A 25,769-nucleotide genomic window follows, 5' to 3' on the forward strand; every position below is an offset into this window, starting at 1 on the left:
ATAATGCTTCAAAATTAACTCCTTTTGTTATAAATAATTTCTATTTTTAAACTACTTTTTCCTCTTCCATATGTGGAAAGGATGAGATATACTTGTATATAATAGCTACAGTTATACACCAAATCACTTAGCCTTGAAAGAAACATGGAAGTGAACAGGCTACAGGAATTTCTTGTTTCATCAACATGCTTTGATTATTTGCAGCCTCTTTATGCTGTCCAAATGGTCTCTGTACTGACTTTCATAGTAATTGGGAAACAAAACATTTTTGTTTGGAGTATTTTCATTCTATGTGCTTGTTGCAGCCCAGGGTGTCTAACCTAGGCATCAGTGTTCCCCTGTGGTTGTAGATGTGTGTGGTGTTTACTTACCAAAATTCCTTATTTTAATTATTAGTAATATTTGATAAATAGCTGCTGCTTGAGTGAAAAAGCTTGTGGTCATGCCAGAGATGTTTTCCTCAAGCAGTTATCTAAAATTCAAGTCTCAGTTAAATGCTACATTCTATTAAATAAGAACAAAAAGTTCATTTGTTGCAGTAGAAAACCCTGAGATAGCATTGCACCCAAAGTTTGGAAACAGGAAGTTTGGTCTTGCAGGTAGTGGTTATGAGAGATTAAATAAATGTATTTCATATATTAAGAAAATGAGTTGTTTATTTCTTTTTCACAATTGTTACAGATTCTGAAAGGTGATCAGAGAAGACAGTTTAAAGACCACTACATTTTGGATTTTGACATCTGTGTATTAACCTCCTTCAGATTGAAATGTTTTATTTTAGTCAAGCGTTTTTATTTAATAGATAGAGATGACATCAATATTTAGGAAATTCCGTGGACTGTTAACAGTATGGAATTGATTGCTTTTTTCCAGAAGAAAAAGTTTAATATAAGAAAATTTGGGATTGTTTAGCTATTTAGAGATGCAAATGAATAATGCCAGAAATTGAAATTTGAAGGTATTGTGCATGGCAGTGCCACTGCTTTCTCTGTGATAATTATTGATTTGAAGTGAAAGCACTGAGTTGCTCTCTTGAAATCTTCAGCTGCCACAGAAAAGAGAAGTGGGAAACAATTTTTGTTGCGGTGCTCAAATAAAACAGAAACTGTTGTATTTAAAAAAGTAATTCCAGAGTAGCTTAGGCTTTTGCTTGTATCGACTCCAGTTTTATTTGCAGGTCCTTAAATTGATCTTTACTCAGAGTCCTTTTAGACTCTTCTCTTTTTGTTTTGTCAGTCTCTTTGAAGTACTACCAGACCTGTTTTTGTAGTACTAGTGTTTTTTATCTGCTTCTTTCCAGTAGCCAAAGATTTAGGTGTTTTGAATGAGCACATCAGTGTTCCAGACAGAGATACTGTTTGAAATTATCCATGAACCCAGTGCCTCTGAACATTATTGAGTGACATTTGTTTCTGTTGGTTGTGTCTGCTCTGACTAACTGGTTTCTTTCAGATTGGCAGCTGGGATTACGCTGCAGTAGACGGACAGCTGCGTGAGCTGGAGATTGCAGCCAGGCCAGGCTGTGCCTCTGTTTAATATGCCTGGAATGTATATGTGCACATTGGAGCAACTTGCACAGCCCTGAGGGGCTTCTATTTGTATTCTCACAAACTGTGATTACTTCCTGTTTTATTTTAATGAGTGCCATGTAATTGTCACACTGATTTGTCTGGACAAAAAGACTTCATTTTTTCTTTTTTCTCACTAAAAGAAAATTCCTTAATGTAGTTTAAGAGCTGGTTTAGTGGTTTTGTTTGTAAAGATGTGGTGGAAGACATCCTATGCAGCTCTCCTTTCTCCACTTTTCTGATGTGAACAGGATAATGTATTATTCATATATTGATTTCAAACAGCTTGAGGAAAAAAAAGTAATCCTGTTTAGGGTAACCCCTTCCCATCCATATATCTGTAGTTGGATTTTATAAACAACAAGTGGTTAGACCAGCAACCAGTCTTCAGACAACTCTGGTATTTTCAGAACTCTGATATTTTCTGGTAATTTCAGGCAGAAGGAGGTGAATCTGGGGGGTGATAAAAGAAAAGAAATATATTACACAGCAGATATATTTCTTAGAAGGAAGGTACAGAGAAGGAAGAAAAAAAAAGGCGAATTTCTATTTGATGGCTTTAATTTCTCCGTGTATCTGTCATTTTTTTGTGTAATGAGGCCCACAGTTTTATTACAGACCTCGCTAACACACAGCAGCAGGCAAAGGTTGTGCACTTTTTGCTTCATCCCAAGTTGCTCTTGTGCCCTAATAAGGCCCCCCTCTGCGGGCTGCTGACAATATTTCTGCCCACGCTTCGTCTCTGGAGCCATAATCCTGAGGTGCTGGGCTTGGAGCTGTACCTGCATTAGTGGGCAGCAACAGGCACCTTCTGCATTCTGCTTGGTTAGCAGGGGGTACATCACAAACATTTTGCAGTCGGGTTTATTGACACCTGGAGAACAATAGGTAGCTCTTGGTCTTGTAGTGTCTTTTCCTTAGCCTTTCTTCTGCTCCATTCTCTTCCCTGCTATTTGCTAGATTTCAAAGCTAGCACACACAGTTTTCTTAAATCAGTATATTAAGTGAATGGTGCAATGAGAAAGCAAAATATGGTAGTGATTCAGAACAAAATGTTTGATTTGTGAAGTCAAAACAAGAGAAATAATTTTCTGGTTTGACATGAAGAAACTAGACTGCTCATTTTATTTTTAAAATAGCAAATGGGAGTGTGTGAATTTATGATACTAACATTTGAGTGCTGTATTTTTTCCTTGGGTCAAGTGTAGTGCAATATCCCTAGGGCAGGTGTACAGTCAGCCAGCATATCCATTGCCTCTGTCAGAAAAGCATTTTACCCATTTCTCACAATCTTGATCTAATGGGGATTGTTAGGAAACATGGGAGATGGTACTACAAAGAGCTTCTCTTTATAATCCTGTGCCTCTTTTCAGCAATTTTATCTATTGTTATGAATTGTGCTTGCTCTCTGGCTAGTGTTATCTGTGTTCCTGTAGTCCTAGAGGAATTTAACTAAGAATATTCCTGTAGGGGTGTACATGGCTCTCTCTGATCAGAGGGGGTTTTCTGATCACTTGTTACCGGAGCTGGATTTTAATCACTGTCCGTGGGGAAAGGAGCTCCTTGGTTGGCCGCTGAGCCATTCAACTTCCCTGTCAAACAGTCTGTGTTCTCTGATGCTCTAAAGCAACATCTGGGTGGAAGGAAGGGGAAAGCAAGTAATCATAATTGCATATCACTCAGGCCAATAGAAATTACTGAGGAACATGTGTGTAAACCTTTTTGAATATTGAAAAGTGAGGTAGGAGCGGCAGAGAGCCAAAACAATTACTTTTGCAAGGTCTGTTATTTTCTGGACGTAAATACAGGGCAGAAAGATGGAGGATGAACCCAAAATGTTTTCTGTCCCTGACACGTGTGCTGAAAGAATATATATTACAGTGCATACTGTTATTTCGCCTGGGGTTTCAAATGTTTGGCAACTAAATCGTAGAGATTTGGGGAATAACTGGGAATACTTTAGTGCAGAACTAAAGGAGCTAAGAGCGGCCTCTTTGTAGCAAATGAGGAGGTTGTAGTTTGTTATACCCTCAGACCAAGGCATGCCTTTTAACATGGATGTGCTCTGTCCCTGGACTCCTCAGTTTGGTGTTTTGTGTCTGAGGAGGCATGATGAAAGCAACTCCGAGCTACTCCCTTTAAAAGTCTTTAAATCTGGAGTTAAATGGTGTATGTCTTGCCTTTTAACTGTTATGGGCCTTCATTTGAGGATTTGAGTTCAAAACTGGAGACCGTTTCATTCTTTCTCTGTGACACTCACTGCAGCTCCCCTTCCACCCGCCCTCCCTCATATTTAATTTTATAGTTCTTTCAGACATAAACATGAAAAAAAAGCAATTTTGACTTAGTTTCTGAGTGTTGCTGCAAAGAAAAGTAACAAACATCTGTTTTTACCTTAACTGCATCCATATGTTCAACCTCCCCATCACCCTCCTTCCCAAAAAATTTACAGCCGTATTTGATGGGTACTGCATATTGTTGAATTAACTTTCTTCACAGTTAGATGAGAGGGTAAGTTCAGAGACTGGAAATAGCCATACTAAACAGTGGCCACGAACTACATTGTAGCTAAGCCAAGTTTTCAAGTTCTTTCCTTCTTTCAATTTGCTTCCCTATTCTCCTTTTCCCCTTCCCACACCCCAAGAGAAGGAGAGATGACCTGGGAAGCTTTTTAGGAATGGGTAAAATCAGATAAATATTAATTTATGAAGTTTGCCTGTGGCTTTCATGCTTCTAAATTAACATTCAAAATACAGTGTTACATAAGTATGTGTTTGGGATGCATACTGTGTGAATTATTGTAAAGGGTTGCTTACCTTGTTTCATTTTATTGCTTCTTGTTGTAGTATCTGGAACAATTCTGGCCTTACCAAAATTTTGGGTTTGTAGATGATTAACAGGAAAAAGGCAGTTTTACTTCAGTATTTGAGAAACAGTGAAATAAAAAGTGGAATGATATTATGTTTTACTTTGTGGCACACATCTTACTTTCAGCCATAAGTGTTTGTCGAGCTAAAAATGTCTTTCAAACAAAGGTTATGTATGTCTTACCAGTTATATAGTGTCCTTAACTGATGTGAAACTGGTTGTGCAAATTTCCCAAATGTTTCTACCTTCAGTCATGTAAACGGTTGTGTGCTCCAGAGGAATCCAGCCGTGTGAGAACACATGCCCTTCCTCTACTGCTGGAGGAGCTGTCTGTCTCTGTAATACTGACTGATGCTGGTAATAATTATTTTCAAGAAAGCTCAGTTAGAGGCTGGGCTATAATTCATTAGAAAGGAAGTAGATGGTGACTTTCTGACTGATGGGCATTTTACTGTATTTTCTCAGGTGAGTGGTAGGAAGGTTCTTTTCTTCAAAGGATATACTAATTGTATCTCTGAGAAAAAGATTCCCTGGTCCTACCTGGTTTTCTTTGACAGGTTGAACAAAAGTCTGAGTGGCATCTGGTGGCTCTTTCTGCTGTTACATAAATTTAGAGATGGGGATTGATTCCAGTCCAACTTCACATTTCTGCTGACAGAGGGAGGTCATCTTGCATCCTTCTGTATGTGATCCTTCTGACTGAGACATCAGAATGTGGAGCTGACATCTGGATTGACTTTGAATACAATCTGGGAAAAGGAAGGAACCATTTGGGGTTGCTAGTACACTCTCTTGGTCGTTATTACAAAATGTGGAAACTAAAAAGAGAAAACTTCACCTTTTTTTTTTCTTCATGGTAACCAGAAGGAACGCAAAAGATTTTTTTCTGAAGTCTAGCCACTATGTCTAGACATATTTGTCCAAGTGTTGTTGCCTTTATTCAACAGTTCTTCAAATTTCTTTTGGATTTCTGAAGACACCAGTAAAGATGAGAAACTCAAGCTAGGTCATAAAAAGTGTCTATTAAGACTGAAAATGGAGAATTTGTGATCCTCTGAGGCAGGGTTTGGCAAAATCCTTGTTCCACTGGTCAGCAGCTTCACCAGGTCTGACAGACACTTTGTGAAAACAGACAGTGTCTCTTGACTGGCGGGTTGAGTACAGTACTTTATACTTGATTTACATCAGTTTGAGCTCTTGTAATGATGAATGTATTTGAAATACTGCCCATCAATACATGATATCTTGTGTTTCTTCTTATAGTTTTCCCTCACTATTGGCACTGTGTAAGTGTGTAGTTTCCAGAGGTAGCATTGGGTAGCAAAAGACATACCAGACGTCCAGAGGTAGCAAAAGACATACCAGATTTCAAGGTTGAGATAAAAATTCTGACTATTTAATTGCTGAACATGAGCATTTGGGATTGAAAGTTTCTGTATTGATCATAAGTCAATATACAAAGAAATTAATAAATCTAAAGCTCATTATTTCCTTGCTTTATCTGTTCTCAGTTTTAAAACAAATGCATGGGAGTTGTGTTTCAAGAATATTTTATCCTGTATTCTTCTGGTTCTACCCTCAATGCAGGGCAGAATTCCCATTTGGTAGTAAAAATATCCCTCTTAATTTGCAAGTAGGTTTGGGCACATCTTTTTAAAATCTGGATGTTTTGAAACAAGCAGCATTTTATGGAAAGGGTAGGGCTGCTGACCAGTTCGTTTGTTAATGCCTCATGTCTTACGAGACCTCAAATTTTTTGTGATTCCCTTGATATCTTGAGTCCAAAATCCCCAGATTTGAATTTTAATGTAGGATGTGTCATCAGCAGGAAGGAGACTCATGTGGTCTTACTGAGCTTTAGTGTTTTATGAATCTGATACTGCTGTTCCTCAAAAAGTGCTCACTGCATCACACTGTGTGTATGTCAGATTTCAGCCAGCTTTTTGATAACTTATGTATTCACCAGTTCTGTGAAGATTATGGTCCTTCCCAGAGTGGGCAAGAGTGTTAGAATCTGTTCACAGAACAATTTCAACTCCTCCTCCGGTGAGTTCAGATATTTCAAAAGCCCTGCCAAATATAATAAGGTCAAGTGTTTTGGATGGCATGTTTACTGTCAAGAGGATGATTATTTTAAGGTACAAGGTGCATTCTACTTTTATTTTTACTGTTAGGAGAATGTCCTACTAATGGTCTTTATAATTATATAAAAATAGTCATTTGTAAGAATAAGGTCAGCATAAATGTTATTCCATTGTCTCAAAAATTTTAAGGAGTGGCTAAAATAGACTAGGAAGTGTAATTGTAAGGAGCATTAAGGAAGGTTGAACCATGAAAGAAGAATTAGGGGAAAATACCTGAGGCATCAGCCCATATACAGCCTGCTAGCCCACAGCAAAGGCAAGGTGGTTAGTTAAGCTCACAATGAAAGATAGATAAACTAAGCTGAATGATTTGAGATTTTCTGTACTATCAGCCTGTTCCTGTGCGTAGTGCAGGGGGCCAACCTGGCAAGAAGTAACTTGTTGAATTTTGTCTGCTTGATGTTATCTTTAAACCAGTGGGCCAAGAGGTGGCAGCATGGAAAATTAGTTGGACATGCCTAGGGCAAGAAGTATAAGTTCACAGGTTTCAGCATAATTATTTTCAAGAAATCACTAAGCATAATATTTTCATGTGAAATGAAAATGAAGGAAGTACTAAAGTGTGTTGCTGAAGATACAGATAAACTTTAAAACCCCCCTTGTTTATGCCTTCATGTTCTCCTATAGTTTTGCTGTTGGTAGTTTAATGCATCCTAACATTGTTTGCTCTTCTTGAATGAACCTGGACACAAGAATAAAAGCTCAGTATTGCTGTTCTTCTAGTTACTGCTGTGAAATGAAGCAATGGAGTTTAATGTGCAACACTTAATACCTGCAGAAACTTAAAAAAAGTTAACTTTTGTTTTTGAGTTATGATACAAACAGGATAAGCCAGTGTTAGAAAGGAAAAATGGAGCCAGTAAAGAGGGTTTCTGATTATAATAGCTTGTTTCTGTTTAATATCATTGAGCAGGATGAGGTTTTGCAGAGTTTCTCATGGAAATAGCATCCACAGTACTAAAATGATTACCTCATTCTTAGTACCACTGCCAAGCACTTAGCCCCACAGTGAACACACGGGGTTGATTTTCAACATGAAACAAGCCAGAAGTGTGGAATGACATTTTCAGGTGACAGTTATGGTTCTATTGCCTGTAATTAGCACCTCTTAACATGCAAACCTGCCTGTGCCTTTTCCAGGCTGTGGAAGCTCAAATACGAAGTTTTGGACAGACCCCTTCCCAACTGCTCATAGAACCACATCCTCCGAGAAGTTCTGCCATGCAGGTGGTAAGTGCCCTGTTAACTCTTTGAGACCTGCCATTGTGCTCACTTCCTTTGCTACCTTAACTTTGCAGAACTGGACACTTTCACTTTGCTTTTATGTGGTTGTGGAATTATGTTATTAAAACCAGCAGATGAGTTATGATTTGGTAGGAGTTGCGTGCAATGCTTGACTATTTTTTTTATTTGTTGCAGAAAGGATTGCACTGATTTCTAGTGTAGCTATTTTTTTGTGTAATCTAAGAACACTTCATCAGTTGATTTTGTTAGTACCATACCTGTACAGGTGAGAGCCAGTCATCATGGAGACAATTTAGTTAATCTTTGGCAGATTCCCCATGAAGCATGGATTTAGGAGGTGGAACTTCCTTGTCTTTTCCCCGAGGCATAGGTTTTCCCCTAAAACCAGGATTACTAGGAATTCATGAGCTGAAACTTACATAGCAAAGAATGTGACTAAATGTGTTTTGCAGTAAAGCTAGGGTGATAAAATCCAGGCAGTGAGCATTAACATGCTTTCCCTTTTACCTCTACTTGTGTCTAATATAATTTTATTTTACAAACTATTATTACATTACTGATCACTTTTCATATCATGTTGTCTGCAGTCCTTGTGTTTAAAATATCATTTGTGTTGTCGTAGGTCCAGAACTAAGGATGTTAAGTGATAGTCTGACAAGTGGAGCAAATGGTCTGCTAATTCCCAAGATTTTCAAAAAGTTACGTTTCCTTACTGTTAGGGTGGACATTTTACGCTGCAATACAAAAAAACCCCAAAAAAACAAAAGCATGTCATACAGGACATGCAAGAAGAAAATATGTTCTACTCAAGCAGACTAAAGTTATTAATTTTAAAACATATCTGAAGTGCAGAAGGTTTAAAAAGACTACACCGAAACATGAAATGTTTCCAAAGCAGCTTACAAACCTTGTGATGCAGGAGTCTCAGAAGTGTAAACTTCCTTGATAAACTGAACTACTGGCCTTTCTCAAATGCATCACGGGTTGTACCTGAGAGCTGCTCAGCTGCCTGTGCCCCATGCCCAGGTCCCAGGCCAGCAGACACTGCAGGGATTTGTGTGTTTCAGAGGAGTCCTGCTAACAGGGATGTTGGGGAGCCCAGCTACTCCCCTTCATGCAGCCACTTGCCATATGTGTGTCCGTCTGTCGTGGTCTTGGGTGTTTCAGAGGAGTCCTGCTAAACAGGGATGTTGGGGAGCCCAGGAACTCCCCTTCATGCAGCCACTTGCCATATGTGTGTCCGTCTGTCGTGGTGCCATCCACTGAGCACTTGCTCAATTTAAAGGGATTTGTTTCAGGAAGAGGAGCAACTCGAGAAGTTGATTATTGACGTATTAGTCAGAGCCATTGTTATATAAATAAATTTGATACCAGAAAGCAGTTTGTGTGGTTTTATCATAATATTTTTCATGATGCTGAATTACTGAAGATTTAGTATGTAATAGAAGAAGTTAAAATCTAAGAAGTTAGCTGTTTTTAACTCCTGTGGTTTTTTGGGCTGGGGTACACCCAAAAAAAAAAGCCCTTAGTTCTTCACTTGCTGGTTTTGTGGATATTAATACATGTTTTCATAATAGCACTATATTAAGTGGTTTTAAAAGTATTCCTGGAGCTGAAATACAGTAAGGATATATTTCCTGTCACAATTTTGAATTATTTCTAGTTGCATTATATACTGAGTTTTGTTTTCGTGTGCGTGTGTGCATGAATACAGCTGAATTGGAAGTTACCACGTGCTGTGTTAAGTGCACAAGCCATAATATACACCAGGTGTAGTAATTAGCAGTCACACGAAGGCTGCCTATTTGTCTGGTTTTGCTGCTGTTGCTGTATCCCCTTGTGTTTTCAACCATCAGATAGCTGGATTTAATTGAGGCCACATCAGATGAGGCATTACTGACACCTTTAATTGAATGAGCATCCAGGGAGGATTAACTCATAATATTGATTGGCTTTTAGCCACTTGCTCAGAAGGGTGTCTGGGTAGCTTATTAGTTGCTTTTATTTACACCTTTATGCAAGACTGTAAATAGGAATTCATAGAGCAATATGTTTTTCTAAGTACTCTTAATAACTTTTTTAAAAGGCGTGATAATAAAAATGCAAATGTATTTAATTTTTTTATTAGTTCTATATAAATATACATTAAATGTATGCACTTACATACACATATATGTAATGAAATATTGCAGGTGGAGAATAGCCAAGGACACTTCATTAGTATTCTAATTTGGTTATTAGAAAATTACAAATACTTGAGCAATGTGGCTACTGGTGACCATGCTGATTGTACCTCTGCATTTCAATGGGGTTCTCTTTTTTTCAGATGTACCAGAGAGTAATAAACCCATCAGATGCTGCATTTTCTCCTTACGTTTGATATCCAGATCCTCAATATTTTGTTTAGATGTTTGCAGTATTCTTAGAGAACTCAGTTAAAAAGTTAATAAACTTTTCAACTTACTAAACTAAAAAGCCAAAAACATAAAAATTTATGTTGAAAATGAGAGTCTGGATTCATTCCTTTCCTTTAGCATTTCTGGAAACAATGTAGGATAGTGTCTGTAATCACGTCCACTTTGTATTCTTCACAAGTGCATTTAATTATGTTTGTCTTTTGAAACACATTTGCAGTGAAGTCTTCTACTTTGCATTCATAAATCTTATTTTTGTACACCAGAAATATACACAGAACATATATCTAGTGTATGTGTGTATCTGTTTATTTTAATGTTCTTTCATGTTCTCATCTGGCTTGTAAAGAATTACAGTCTGCCAATTTAATGCAACCTGAGACAATCTCTGGGAGCAGGAATTTTTTTTGCTTGCTATTTTTTGTGTTTCCCTCCTGGTTTGGCATTGCTTTCCTTGACATACTGTCTCTGCAGATATGAAAGAGAATTCCTTTGGCAGAAATAGACGATTGAAAACTTTTAGTTTAATCTGCTGTGATCTCTAGCAAAGTCTGTATACAGACACCCTGTGTTCAACAAAACCTAAGATTAATAGGGTGCAGGCAGAATTTTCTGCCTCAACTATTATTTCCACAAGCCTTTCCACTTATTATTGCATTTGCTTTTCTACTGGAGCTTCTATCGGATCTTGTGGGTTTTAATTCAATCTTCCTTCTCTTGTCCTGTCTCTTCTCCTCCCCATGTTCTCTTTTCCCGTGTATTTGGGTTCTTGTCGTGTGCACTCAACAGTATCTCCTCCTGCAGAGCCCCTTGATGTTCACAGAGCAAGCCCAACAGGATGTCATCATGGTCCTGAAATTCCCATCCAACTCCCCGGTCACTCACGTGGCTGCCAACACCCAGCCTGGCCTGGCCACTCCCGCCGTGATCACGGTCACTGCCAACAGGCTCTTTGCTGTCAACAAGTGGCACAGCCTCCCTGGTAAGTACATTAAAGCCTGGAGCCTAAGAAACCCCTGCCATCCAGCAGCACTTCTCTTGTCTTGTCACAATTTGCTGCGGAGCTGTTGTGAGTTTAAAGTGGAAAAAACAAATCCAGTTCATTGACACAGCAGGCTTTTCACATGTGGGCTTAGTTTCTCCTTGGAAAGGTGATCTGAGCTATTGCAGCAAGATATGTAGCACACCAAAGGTTTGTAAAAACAATATGTTTCTTTCCAGGCCATCAGGCACCATCATTGCCACAGCAAGAAGACAAAAACAGTCTATCACTATTTAGTCATAATAAAGGCACACTCTTCCTCTTAAATTTGTTGTTCTGTCTGTTGGGAGCCTGAACCATATCATGTCAAAGGCAGTTTTATAGCATGTAGAACTTGCCTGAAATCTTCTCTGCCAGTTTTTTCTTGCTTAAAAACTCGATATTCTGCAGTTGAAGACCGCCCATGAGAATTAGAAAATAAAATATATGGGAAGTCTTATCTTAAACATCCCAAAGTTACTTATGTAGATGCTTGTGTATTGTCAGTGTGAAAGGAAAACAAAATAACCATTTGCACAACTACTAATAAAATTAATTTTCCTTTAAAAGTATGCTGTACTTAAGAATATAATTCTGCTTTTAATTCTGATATTCTCCAATCTTAAAGACATCCATCTTCCTTTCCATGACTATGACAGTCTTAGGCCCAAGCTGTCAAAGGAAGTTTATTTTGGTGCAGTGCAGTATATTTGGTCAAACACTTTTAAAGAAAGGGGGGGAAATGACCTTCTACTAAAATAAATTAAATAGAAGATACTCACATCAGAGAAACACTTACATGGTTGAAATTCCTACTAAGAAATCTCGACCCATGGTCCTTGATTGCTTTTTGAAAAAAGCCAGATGACTCCCACACTTTTTCCTAATTCTTACAAATTACCTCTCAAATAGAAACATTTATGTATTATTTCACCCTCCTGAGAAACACTTCAAGAGAAAGGTGGGAAGGAAAGGGGGAAGGGAGACTTGTCTAAGATAACAAGTTGCAAGCAGGAACTATTTACAGGGCTCCCGAGATTTCTTTGAAAGGAGGATGACAGTATCCTCTCATAGCTTGGATGTGTGACCGTGGGCATGTAATAGTCAAGGCTTTTAAAAAATGGCCTTTGTGAACATATAGCTCATGGGAAGAGAATGTTCAAAAGTGGTAGGAGCTGGTCTTGATTTCAACAGAATGCTGCTGGTTGATGATCCATGAGCAGGCAACCAGTTTGGTGAGTGTAGTAATAACTGGTTTTAGTTGAACAGAGCTTTCAGATTTTTCAGGCTTTTCCCTCACCTCTGAAAAGGAGAAGAGTAAGCTGTGCTTTTGAGTTGCTATTTTTTCATTTAGAGGCATTTTACACTTGTCTTGCCATTAGACAAACAGAAACGAACCATAAATATTCCACAAAAAATAATTTCACCCCACTTCTGTGAGAGCACACATGAGTTGCAGGCTGTTAATAGAGTACTGTGCTTAAGATACCTGTCTGTGGACTCCTGAGCCTTTGCTATTGTTGACTTCCAATTTTATACCAAAATGGCATCTCCTAGGATGAGAGGGCAGGTATCATTACTGCTCATATCCCCTGCTGTGGGATTAGCATTGTCTTTGTTAATGAGGCATCATGATAAAAAAGTTGCCAAGTGACCAGTTGTCACTAATGTGTAATTAAAAAGCCCATTCCTGCCTTTGAATATGAATTTGGTGGCTTTGCTGACATCTAATGACACTGGTAGCCAGCAGGATGCTCTTTTTTGTCACATAGATTTCATGTTTTGTATGAAATGTTGATGTTTCATTGCAGTAGAACTTTCAATTTACTTATGAATCAGTTATTTAAGAAATCCTGGTATTGATACTAATTTTTATATTAAGCTGTGGATGGTAGGTAGAAAAATCGTATGTGTAATTATTTAGCCATTATTTCTTGTTTCCCTTCCAAGCAGGCTGCTGAGGGGGATGTGCTGGAGAGCAGTTTGTTTGTTTCTTTGTAGTGAAGCTGTGGAAAAAAAGGTTTTCTTTTTACCCTTGCAGGAGAATTCAGTACATAAACATTTTATTGGTATGCCAGGTGCCCAGATGAAATGTGGGTTGGCAGAATTAATATATTAACTTCTATGCAAACTCGTGAATAAATGGGTTTTGGTGAAGGATGAATCCTTACATACTGGCTGACTATGAGATGACTGTGAGATTTCCCTCTCTGCATCATAAACTGACTTTAAAAAAAAAAAGTCCTTTGTGCTTCAGTTGTTCAAAGCAGTCCTTTAAAAAGTAAAGAGGAAAATAGTATTTGCTACAGTCAGCAGATGGTTGTCACATTTTGTTTTCAGTCCTCTTTACCACTTAATTTTGTTTTGTTGCGACAGGAGAGGTTGCCAGTAAAGCATCTGCTAGAGCTTATGGCTCAGGACCAGAGCTGCTGCTGATGGCATACATTCAGAATAGCCCTAATCTAAAATAAATGTTTAATAAGCAGCCTGCAAAAGCTCTAGGATTGTTTTTTGTTTTTCATTCAGTTGGTGCAGAAGAATCTTGAATAGTTAAAAAAAGGGGCGTAGCTTTGATTTATAAAATATATGTGGCTTCATTTATTAAAAAAAAAAGCAAAGTTTTAAAATCTTCTTTCCTGAATTCCAGCTCATCAAGGTGCTGTACAAGACCAGCCTTACCAGCTGCCAGTGGAAATCGATCCTCTCATAGGTCTGTCACTTCCTTCTCTCTTTGCGATTCATTAAGCTCTGTATGGTGGCCCTGAAGTGTAGATTACGGTTGTTTTTCACTTGCTGGTTGCTGGGAATGGAATTTTCCTGATAAACCATTTGCATGCAAATTGGAATGCAATGAGCTGTGGCTATGCTGGTATTTCATCAACTCCCCCTCGTTGGTTTGCCTAATTTGAACAGGCCTAGGACGCGTGTCAGTGAAAATTAATATGGATGCTGTAATAATGTGTGATTGAGAATGTGCATGAAGTACTGTCAGGATAATATTGGATCTTTTCATCACTCAGACTTGTTGATGAGCAGGAGCGAGGCACGTTATGATGAATCGGTGCACTGGTAATGTGATGGAGCTCCTTTGCTGAGGAAATTTTCATAATAACAGTGGGGTTCTTAACTGCACCGTGTTGTGAAAAATAAAACCATGGTGCTAGGGTTCCGTCATTAAAGGAGATCAATCCTTTCTTCATAGACCTGCTGTTCAGGCTGAGGGGATTAATGTGTAATTGCAAAGCAGTTTCAAAGTTGAAATATACAGCCCGCTCCAGTTTAGTGTTGAGATATTAGTATTCATTTTTCAAGGATATTGCATCTTTTGATCAGCTTCACCAGTTAAATTTGTGTGTGTTTTTCTTTTATTAAAAAGGGGTGGAAGAATGTCTTTCCTTTATGTAATGACTCAGTGTAGTAGATACAATTCATGAATTTTTATTATAGAGGTTTATCAGTTTATATAGAGCTGATTTTTCAGTTAGCAGAGTTAGAGTTTGGTCAGTTCTTTCATTACAGGCCCAACTTCGGGGAGTGCATATTTGGAGTCTGTAGCATGGCAAATGGAACATGATGAGAAAAGAAAAACTCAAGTACTTAACACTAAAACACAAACTAGCTGTGGGATGGGAGCAAAGAAGACAGGAATCCGTGCCCCCCCAATTTTGTTAAACTTCGAGCTTAGTTTAAAAGCCAGCTGTTTCAGTGTCGTTTAATTGGAAAAGTGGTGTGGCCAATTATAGAAGGATGGAAAAATCAGAGCAAAGATGAGCTTGCCTGGATAGGTTAGAATGACAGGTCTGTCAGACAGTAAGAATTCATTTCAAAACTAATGTGTGCATCGCAGTAGGAAGTGTGGTATTGTCTGTAGAGCCAGACTCTTCCTGTGTAGCCATTTTGCTGGAAAAGCTCTAGGATTAGGAACAGTGGGGAATATGAAACCATTTTATAGATCTGATAAAGTTAAAGTGTTTTTCCCAAGTTTCTGAAATCAATCCTCATCTGAATAATGCAATAGTTATGAGGCAGACATGTGCTGTAGTTCTCCTTTCCTTCCTGAAACAGATTTTATCCAAAAAATGTTTGGAGAAGGAAATTTGTGCTCTGCTTTAAAACCTGCTCTCAAGTAGATCTTAGAAGTGTAAATAAATATTACAGTAAAAAACCCCAAATCACATTGGTACAGAGACCTTTAATGTTCACATTCTGAAAAATGGTTTCATATTCTCTTCCTACAATATATCTCAAATCAGCCTTGTGATTACACTGGACATAGTTTAAAAGGTTTAAGGCTTTCTTTGTCATTGCTAAGTAGCATCATTGGGTGCAAGCAAGTAATTATGTAGGTAATATTAGAGGTTTTTAATTGTGGCTAGACACATTTACCTAGAAATGGCACCTAAGAGGACCACAAAATTACACTTTTATGGTTATAGCAGGAATCTTGTTGCTGTCTTAGTCGTAAGGAGGAATTCTTGCCCTCCCCATTTTCCTGGTCTACAGGAAGACATAAAACAGCAGTGTCTGATATGACACAGACCCTAGACCTCTTTTTGAGGTGAAGTGTTTTGAAGGCATTATCCTCATTGAGTTAGTTGATCTGCATGCCTTTGAGGTTCCTTTGCTGCTATTTTGTCATACAGAGCCATTCACTGTGCATTTATAACGTGGTGCTGTTACTCTTTAAGTGGTCCCAAGATCAGTGAAGGCCACATTTGTGTTACCTGCAGAGAGCAAGTGGCAACACCTTGCTAAATTATTTGCTACCCATATGGACAAGACAGTATCAACATTTTAAATATAGCAAAAGCATGAATAAATGAAAGATTTGATACAGAGTAAATGGAATAAGCCCAAGGCTTGGGAGGTAGCTGGCCGGTGAGAATAAAAAGGAGTCAAAGAAAAAAGAGTAAAGAAGAGCACCAGACCAAGACAGAGGTAGGTCTGGAAGACCACCTGGATGGAAGTAATGGTGCTCCAAGCAGTTGGCAGACAAACCCAGGAGAAATTACTTGTCTGGGATGGAAATCAGGTTCCCTCAGGAACAAAGCACACACTGAAAGTTCTTCCTACAGTGTAGAATTTTCATTATATATGTGTGTGTGTGTATATATATATGCACACCTTATTAATCTAAGGACAAGATAAAATATGACAACTGTGTTCACTAATTGATTCCTGTCCGTTCTATGGGTTCCCAATTGAAGAGTATCTCAGGAAATAAAAGATTAAGTGATCAAAATAGGGCAAATAATTTATCCCAACCATAAAGTTAATTGTGGAGATAAGCTAGTTAATATTTGTGCCATGCTTAAAAAAATATGAACAGTAGTGATGTTTGCTGATGTTTTTCTTTTTTCAAAATGGGACTGCTTGCAATGAAATACAACTGATGTACAATTTAAAGTCATGATCCTTTGTGTGCTGCATTTGAACCTCTGTGTGGTTTGTGTATTGTCTTATCATTACATTCCTTTGCTTTGTTTGTAATTTTTAATTTCCTATACTTCAAGGAGGGAAAGAATCTTATTACATTTCTGTGTACTGTTGCCTATGTTCAATCTTTCATTTATTTCTAAGGTGCATGTCACTTAAAAAGGGGATTTCTTCTATTTTAGAATACATACTACAAGGAATTAGCATTGTTCCTAGAAGTGTAATGAGAATTAAAAGTAGAATTAGAAAGGAAATGTCCCTGCCACAAAAAAAAAGAAAAAAGTAATGGAAGTGAGGAATGTATTTGGTGTGAATGTAAGTTTCTAAATTGTGCTTTTGTTCTGTGAAGGTGGATGCTAAAATGTCTTGGTCTGTATGTTTTTTGGTTCAGCCAGCAATACAGGTATGCACAGGAGGCAGATCACTGACCTTTTAGACCAAAGCATTCAAGTGCATTCCCAGTGCTTTGTCATCACCTCTGACAATCGTTACATCTTGGTCTGTGGCTTCTGGGACAAGAGTTTCCGTGTTTACTCTACTGACTCAGGTAATGTATTTATAAAATATGGAAACAGCCTAAAAGATTTTTTTCCTGTTCATAGTCAGCCTGCTGTTTCAAATAAAGGAGGAGGGGTGGAGTGTGTATTTATTCCCCTATTAATGATGTTTGTCAAATCTTTCCTTGCCTACTGCTGCCATGTATTGTATGTTATCATTTTTGAGGAATGATAGCAAATGTGAGAGAAGGAGCTCTGGTTTAGACTGAGCTTCACACTTCAAGCTTACAGGACAGGGATGTGGCTGATGGACTGTAGTTTTCACAGGTGAGAGTTTGTGCGAAGCCTGGCACGTCAGGAGAGTTAATTATTCTTAAAGTATTGATGTGAATTTAACTCTGGTTTTCAGCACCAGAGAACTGGGTTTTTTCAGAAAATACAGGCAAGTACCATAGAATAAGAAGAGAAGTTTTGAAATCTGGTGAAATAATACTATGAAAGCCTTTGAAAGCCATGCCACACTAGAAGAATTGATTTGGAGCCACTGAATTCCTTTATATAGCATAAACTGATCAATAAAATGGGCAGCAGTTAAATTAGTCTGTCAGCTGGAGTGTGTCCAAACCATTGAAGTCATATGTGTGTCATGCTAAATAGAAAAGAATCTTTCCATGTAGAAGCTACAGGAATTTAAAAGCCATGGAACGCCAGGAAAAACTAGGTATGATTTTTTTTTCCTTTCATTATCTTATAATGGAAATAGCGATCTCACTGCAAGGTACTTCTTTGGGATTAATGACCCAGTGTGGTTAATGGGTGTGTGCCATCAAGCTTTCTAGTATGTTATTAATCCCTAGGGAATATCCTGCATGTTTGTCATCATTTCTTAAATATATTAGTTAACAGTGTTTTTCACACTTGGCAAACCAAAATATCTGACAAAACAGAATGGTCTTTAATGAAAATATTTTAAGACTTTAGATCTCATGGCATAGTTCAGTATTTCTGTCATTTTTACAATTTTAAAGCCTTAAGTATAAAGGAGAAGTTCCATTTATGTAATACTGACTGCCCACAATTCATTATACAGACATCTTGTTAGACCCTTCTTAGGTTAATTTTCTCATTGATGAAAATAAATTTACATAGAACTGTGAATTTAAAGTGGATCTTCTGAAAGGATAGCTAGGAGTAATAAATATTCAGTGTATGTGCTTGATTTATATGAATAGAGAAATAATTCTATTATATCAAAGGATTTATTTTAATTTACACATATGGAAGGAACTTGTATGGTTTGGTAGCTTTTCCTTGTATCAATCTGAACTGCAAATAACTCTTTAAGTTATTTCCTCTGTGTATGGCAGATTGACCAGGCACCTTGTTACTACCATAACTAATCAGGGTATAAACCAAAATACCATTGTCAGAAGGGTTTCAGATTTGTTTCTTCTATTTGTCAATATAGCAACTGTAGCTTAAATGAAGTGAATTCAGATGTAGTTTACTTTGCTTGAAATTGAAATTAGAATAAAGTAGGGAAATATTTTGAAATCAACAGAACATCAAGGGGAAAAGATGATGTGATCAGTAATGCATGAAGGCAAGTGATCACAAGTGTTGAATTCAATTACATTTTAGCACTTGCACAAAAAAAAGAAAAAAAGAACCTATCAGATTTTCCTATCAGATAGTTTGTTTGTTTGTTTTTAATAGGAAATACTTTCAACTTAAATCATGGGTTATCAACATAGCCAATATAGCAGAAACACAATAAAACCTTCCTTCAGCAGTGGGAATGAATTCTAGACAGTGTTTTAGCTTCAGTACTGCAGGCTTGAGTCTTATTTTTCTTTTAATTATTTGTAGCACAGCTGTCAAATAAAACATTAACTAGAAAATGTGTTCTGTCAGAAAGGGATATCTGAGTGCAAATGAAAAAGTTTCATATTACTGTATAGAGAGAACAACTCATGTTAAAGGAAACAAGAAAGTTTGAGGAACTCTTATGAAATTAGTAATTTTTTTTTTTAGCAATTTAAAATACCAGAATCTTATTTCTTGTTTTGATGAAATTCATTGAATCTTAGGCTGTACAGTAACAAAATAAAAATAACCAGGCAGAAATAACCTTGTAAAATGTTGTTTTCTAGAACAGAACCTATAAAATTAGAAATAATTGAGAAGGAGATCTCTATAACTCAGTGATGTTTATAGCATAAACCTGCCTTCTAGAAGTATAAATTACCCCAGGTAATGTCGATAAAACTGAAAAATATATCACATAGTTATTTGATCCCTGAGTTACCCAGCCTTGCACTGCAAGGTGGGTATGCACAGTAAGAGTGCAGCCAGGGGTTTGCCCTGTGCACTCAGAAATGGCTCATGTGGTGGCACTTCATCTCACAATTTCCCTTTGAAGGTTAGGGATGGCTTATAAGTTTTTCAGTGTTTGATTTTGAATCTGATGTACAGGTTTCCTTTAAATTACATCTTGTTATTTTATTTTTTTCTTCGTGTACTAAATTAATTTCCCCTCTTTTTTTTTGTAGAATTCAAATAGATCTCTTGGTTTTTTCTGGTTCTTTAATGAAATTACTTTTTTGATCTTGTTATAAATTGGGCTGTAAACTCTATTTTTGTTCTTTCCTCAGAATCACTCCCTTAAGTCTTTTGTTCCCATTAATTGTTATTTAGTTATTTAGCTTTTGTACTGGTTAAGAAAAGGCTGTGAAGTGTTCCCTATTACCCATATTAAGGGACTAATAATTTTTAGTTCATGAAACAAAATATTTTATAAAAATGTTCTTAAGTCCCAACACTGATCTATGTTACTTATTATTTTTAAATTCTTTACAGAACATTAATTTTATTTATTTATATTCAGAAATGCAGCAGCCTGTATTTGCTGTTTCTTCTTTTGGCCTGTCTTGTCAATTGTTCCAAAGCCATGACTTTTTCCCTTCTGTTCCTCCTTGTTCTTTAGTCAGCCCAAAGAACAAATGGTCATTTGGGCTGAGAAAGCCAGGGTCACACGTTGGAGGATCACGCTTCACAAAAGTGTGTTTGGGTGCAGGATTTGTCCTGGCCCCAGCTACCTGAAGGGGCTGAGTACATGCATGAGAAAAGTGTGTGTGTGATCTTTATCCTGCCTCTTCAAGATCTGCAATTGCTGGGCTTCAGCAAATCCAGTTACACTTTTAAATAGAGTATAATATTGAGGGACTGAAAGTATTTTTGGTATGGATTGTATGGACTACTGCACTTTTAATTAAGTTCCCACCAAATAAATTAAAAAAAAATAGTACTCCCCACTACAGTTCTATTTTGAATTTTTTTTGATAAAGAAAATATTTCTAAAATACTTTCTTTGTCTTAGAATAAGAGGGTAGTTTTTAAAGAATCAATTTACTGTGTTCCAGGTAAACTGATGCAAGTAGTGTTTGGCCACTGGGATGTTGTGACCTGTCTGGCTCGTTCAGAGTCCTACATTGGAGGGAATTGTTACATCCTCTCAGGATCCCGGGATGCAACCTTGCTGCTCTGGTACTGGAATGGCAAAACCAGCATCATCGGTGATAACCCAAGAGGTAAGAAAAAGCCAAAAATACCTGATTTATAAGGAGCTTGTCTCAAAATGCCTTGAGCAAACGCTTTAGAGAACGGAATTTTAGGTAGGGTGCTATGTGCCCAATCCTCACAATCACATGCAAGGCATTGTGATTGGTTGCAGTGCAAGCAGCAGGGCTCACAGAATATAACCAAACTAATAAGGCAGAGTAACCCTGCTCCAGCCTCATCCAGTCTTAATCCCTCCCAACTTGAACTCACCTTGCACTTGCCAAAGTATTTATTCTCATCTATCTTGCACCACTTCCCAGGAATTCCTTAATCCTGTCTTTTATTCGTCACAATGCACTCTTTTAACTCTATAAAAAACAGTGACCACTATGACTGTTCAACTGTGTATTATGAAACAGGAAAGGTAGAAAGTGATCTTGGTTTTTGCCAGTTTCACTCCACACAAAAAAAAATTAATTTCTGATCCCCAAAGCAAAAAAAAAAAGGCAGATGTACTGTTGAAAAAAAGCCTGGATTAAGCCATTTAACAGGAATGAGGGGTTTCCAAGACATCTTGTGAGAGCATATATATATATAAATTTAGGGGCACATCACAGCCAAACAGAGGCCCTGTTCAGCAAAAAATAAAATGCCCTGCAGGGAGGGATAAGAAAAGGATATTCTATCCTATGAAGAGTGTTTCTTAGGTATTCTTCCATTCACTTAAGGTCTTCTCTGACCCTGTTTAAATATTAGTAAAAACTGCTCTGAAGAGGGCAAAATAGACATCTGGAAAGTGAGTAGTATTAGATCTGTCATATATTGCAGTTTTGTATAATCAAAACAATACCTGACATCTTCCAAATTAATCAGTTTGGTAAAGCTGTGTGTTCCATATTCACTCTCTTACTCATCTGGAGTTATTTGAATTTGAAACACAGAGGTGGCTTGTCTGAAAATTGCATGATGTGAGTGACTTTGAAGAAGCACAACTAATTAATATCAGAACGAATATCTGAATTTAACTTGCAAATTATTTGATGTTGATTGTGAAAGCTATTCAAAAGTTGAAGAAAATGCACTTCAATTCACACAGTTGCAGAATCTTAAGGCAGAGGATGTGTGAGAACTATCCCTATTATCCTTCCAAGCAGCCCTGTTCAAGAGATGGGAGTTTGTCTGAGAAGTGGCTAGCAGAGTTTTATGAGCATCTTTAAATAAATATGACTTTGCTTGAGGGAAAAAAATTCTCTGTGAATACTTTATACATATTTTGCAGTCTATCAATTTAAAGAAAATGCAAACTCTGTGTTATTTTTGCTGACCTTGAAAACTTGGAAAGTCCAAAGAGTTCGTAGATTCCTAAGTGTGCCTAGAGAAGTTGTGCTTATCCCACACTTGCCAGGCCTGCCTGCTGTGTGAACAAAACCTTGAGGCTACAGGCTCCTTGATTACACTAACAAATCATTTGCTGAGGTTCTGTACCTAGTATTTGACTCAAATATTGTACATTTTGTTGCACTCTATTGACTGTCTTCTCTAATGCAGATTTCTAAGGTATTAGAATTTTGCAGTTTTCAGAGACAATGCCAGGCAATTCTAGCTGCTCTTTAAAATCACACAGTAGCTACCTGGTGAATCTCTGTGCTTGTAGTTGTACTAGACTTGGACTTCTAGGGAATTGCAATGGCTCCTGAGTTTACCAACTGCCTTTATGTAAGGTTTTTTTGTGATACAGCATGCCTGGAAACCTCTGTTATCAATCGGAATCTCATGGCACTATACATAGTCCTAGACATGGGTATAGACAGTTCCTGCTTCAAAGAGATGGTAATCTGGGGTGTTTAATTTTTCCCAGAAATAGCTGTCTGTAGGCTTCTCTGTTCAGTCAAAAATTTTTTTGAAAAGACAAATGAAAGGAACTGTTTCTGCTTAGTTCTGATTTTGTCAGAAATGGAAAGCACCAGCAGATTTTTTGGGTTCTGAGCACTGTTACTGCAGCTGTAACTTCCATCCATTTGCAGGATGTTGATATTTTACTGGTCTAATGTCTTTCTGTATTTGAAGCTAACGATTCTTTTACTTGAAAATACAGTTTATTCATGCTTTCAATGAGCACTATTCACTGGCATTTTACATACTCTCAAAGTTGATACTTTTTCTCTATTTTTTCTCTGTTTAATTATCTCTAATGTCCATCTTAAGATGACTTCACAGCAACGTGCATCTAATGGGACTTTACCAAATCATGGTGCCAGAGTAATTTCAAGAAAAAGTGATTTAAACCAGGGAGTGTTTCTTTCCTCCTCTCATAGTACCTATTGCCTCAGATATACCTCAGCCAGCAGGCTGGTATGATCCATCTACTCTAAATAATATCCTATTAGGCACCCATTATTCCACCAGTTGCATTTTATTTAGGTTTACTTGTCTGATTTCTTTACTTTCAGAGAACTGAGTTCTGGATCTCTGGCTCTGTATATGCATGTTTTAGAATGATACTTAAGTTGAAAAGCCAGGTGGGCTATGGCACACATGATAAATAAGTGGCTTGGTATTCTTTATCAAGGACAATTCTTGAGCTAACTTGATTGTATTGAAAAAAATTTCTGGTTTTGGTTTAACAGAAGAAAAATGTTACTGAAATACTAATTATTTACATAATTTAGCTTTTAACTTTGAGGCTGACTTTTTAAAGAAATTATAGCTATGGAGTTTCACTATCTTATTTAGTTTCTCCCCAATACCCCTCAAATGCACTAATCAATGTAAACCAAATCTGACAAATGGAGGTCTCAGAGATATGAAATTTCTATACATGTGACACGTCTGCTGGAAACTATTTTATTCTTCACAAAACAGCTTGATTACATTTAGGTTAAATCATTTTTTTCCTTCTCAAATTAAAACCTGAAATGCAAAAAAAAAATTCATTATGCTCTTTGATCAAATGTAGAGTTTTCCTCTTTCTAAATTAATTGGTTTTGAAAACGTAAACGCATGGCACTACTTCACTTTGGAGCACGGGCCTTTTTCTGATGCAAAAATGTTTCTGGGGACAATTTCTGACCAAGCCTTGTAATAATTCAGAGCAGAGCTGAGGACCTGAAGTAGTTTTATCCTTTGGAATAGCCTTGAGTTGTTTTGCTTTCACATTAATTAGCATAATTTACTGTGGAGATGTAAAGTCACTTTGCATAGTGCGAGGGGGTTTTCCTTTCCTCTCCTTGGCATGTGTCTGGCTTGGGGGAGGTAGGAGGGAGAGGATGTGGCCCTCCCTCGGTACTCCTTGGAGCCCATGTGTGATCTGTGGCACACAAAGTTGGCTTCTGCATATTTAGAGGCTCCAAGGCACCACTTGGGGATGTGACATTATGCACCAGGACCTGTGTGGTAGAATGTGTGTAGATTCCTGGGAGAGGGCTGTGGAAAGATGCTGTGTTTTGTCCTTGCCCAGCCTAAGGAGGTGGAGGGGAGGCAAGAAGTGGGGGTGGGAAGAGGGATTGTGTGATGGCTGGAGAAAAGAGATGAGAGAATTCATTTGCATACAAATGGTGAGCATCACTTTCAGATCCCACTTTCTCTTTGAAGCTCAAGTGGCAACTCCTGATGTTTGGACATTTCTTAGGCTGGGGGATCAAATCTTCCTTTGTAATCACAGAACCATAGGAAACAGGGTGGGCAGGAGCTTTGGTCACCTGATCTATTCTCTTTTCCAAATGAGGGCTTAACTATGCCAAAACCAATCTCCACTGATGTTTGTCCAACCTTCCTTTAAAAACTACAGCAAATGCATTTTTGGGCCTTAGAAACTCCATCCTTAGTCGTCTTTTCCCAGTGTTCAGCCTAGTATCCAGTTCTTTTTGCAGCATTTGCATTCTATCATCTTTTATCTATTTTTCCTTTGTGTAGCGAACAGATTATTTCTGTCTTGCAGCTACTTCCAGTTATCTGGATTGCCATGGCCTGCAATTCTTTGCCTCCAACTTTAATAGCTCAATTCTTTTTTGCCATAAGTCATGTTTTTCCAGACCTCTAATTTTTTTGTGTGTTCCTCTCTTCAGTTGACTGTGTTCCTCAAAGTAGACCCAGGACTGCAGCTGAAGTCTTTCCAGTAATAAGTAGAAAACAACCTGTTTTACAGACCAGTATTTTCACATCCCCAGGGAATATCTTTTTCTTTAAAAACACCATGACACTGTCAGTTCTTTTACGGGCATGAGCTAATATGAATTTCAGTGTTTTCTGAAGAATCTATTCACTTGTGTCTCCTCCTCTGTATAGTTTAGCTGTGCAATCCCATCTTTAAACTTTCTGAAGTGTATTCTTTTTTAGACTGTTTCTCCAATTTGTCAAACTTACTTTGAATTCTCATCCTGTCCTCCAGCAGCCTTGCAGCCACTCATATCTGCAAATATACTTTGCAGTCTTATTCTATTAAATTGGTCATTAAAGGAAATGTTAGCTAGTACACAGTTCAGGAATGCCCATCAATACATTTACCGTTTTGACAATGAATAGCTTTCAGAATATAGCTTTCCAATATATAATAGTATCTTCTGAATGTGTGCTTCCCTGTTTTCTTTAAGAAATTGCTCATATGCAGCAGCACTGGAGTTCTTACTAAAGTAAAAATACGTGGTCTCTCAGAACACATCCTGTTACTTTGCCATTGCAAGAAAAAAATAGCTTTGACATGATTTGTTCAGAACAAATCCAAATCAGCTGTTACTCATCTTGTTTTCTTGTAGGAAATTGTCTGTGTATATATAAAAATGTAAATGTCCTGCCAGTATTTTTCTGTTTGTTGGGGTTAAGCAGATTACTCTCTAATTTTTCTTTTTCCTGCTTCTTAAACAACACAAAACGTTTTTTAGTCTTGCAGAACCCCACGCAGTATCCGTGAAACAATTGTTGTAACTCTTGGATTATTCATTGTCACAGTATCCACAGCTCACTATTATCAGGCCAGTTGAGTACCAAACATTTACCTCCTTCAGGTATTCTCTAGTTGA

At 37.6% G+C, this 25,769-nt stretch overlaps 1 protein-coding gene across 4 annotated transcripts in view; it reads left to right on the forward strand.

The window, feature by feature from the left end:
• The window catches only part of LRBA (LPS responsive beige-like anchor protein), a 367,482-nt gene that overhangs the window by 319,804 nt on the left and 21,909 nt on the right, over window positions 1–25,769 (forward strand). For 3 of the 4 annotated variants that reach the window (XM_039698441.1, XM_039698442.1, XM_039698443.1), the window contains exons 49-53: window positions 7,721–7,810; window positions 11,029–11,221; window positions 13,908–13,970; window positions 17,088–17,243; window positions 20,616–20,783. In XM_039698441.1, coding sequence (XP_039554375.1) covers window positions 7,721–7,810; window positions 11,029–11,221; window positions 13,908–13,970; window positions 17,088–17,243; window positions 20,616–20,783 — 670 coding nt within the window. The remainder of the gene's footprint in view (window positions 1–7,720; window positions 7,811–11,028; window positions 11,222–13,907; window positions 13,971–17,087; window positions 17,244–20,615; window positions 20,784–25,769) is intronic. The other variant, XM_039698444.1, reaches the window with a different exon arrangement.

The sequence above is a fragment of the Passer montanus genome, unplaced genomic scaffold, assembly GCF_014805655.1.
Source record: "Passer montanus isolate IOZ18808 unplaced genomic scaffold, ASM1480565v1 scaffold125, whole genome shotgun sequence".
Classification (NCBI taxonomy): domain Eukaryota; kingdom Metazoa; phylum Chordata; class Aves; order Passeriformes; family Passeridae; genus Passer; species Passer montanus.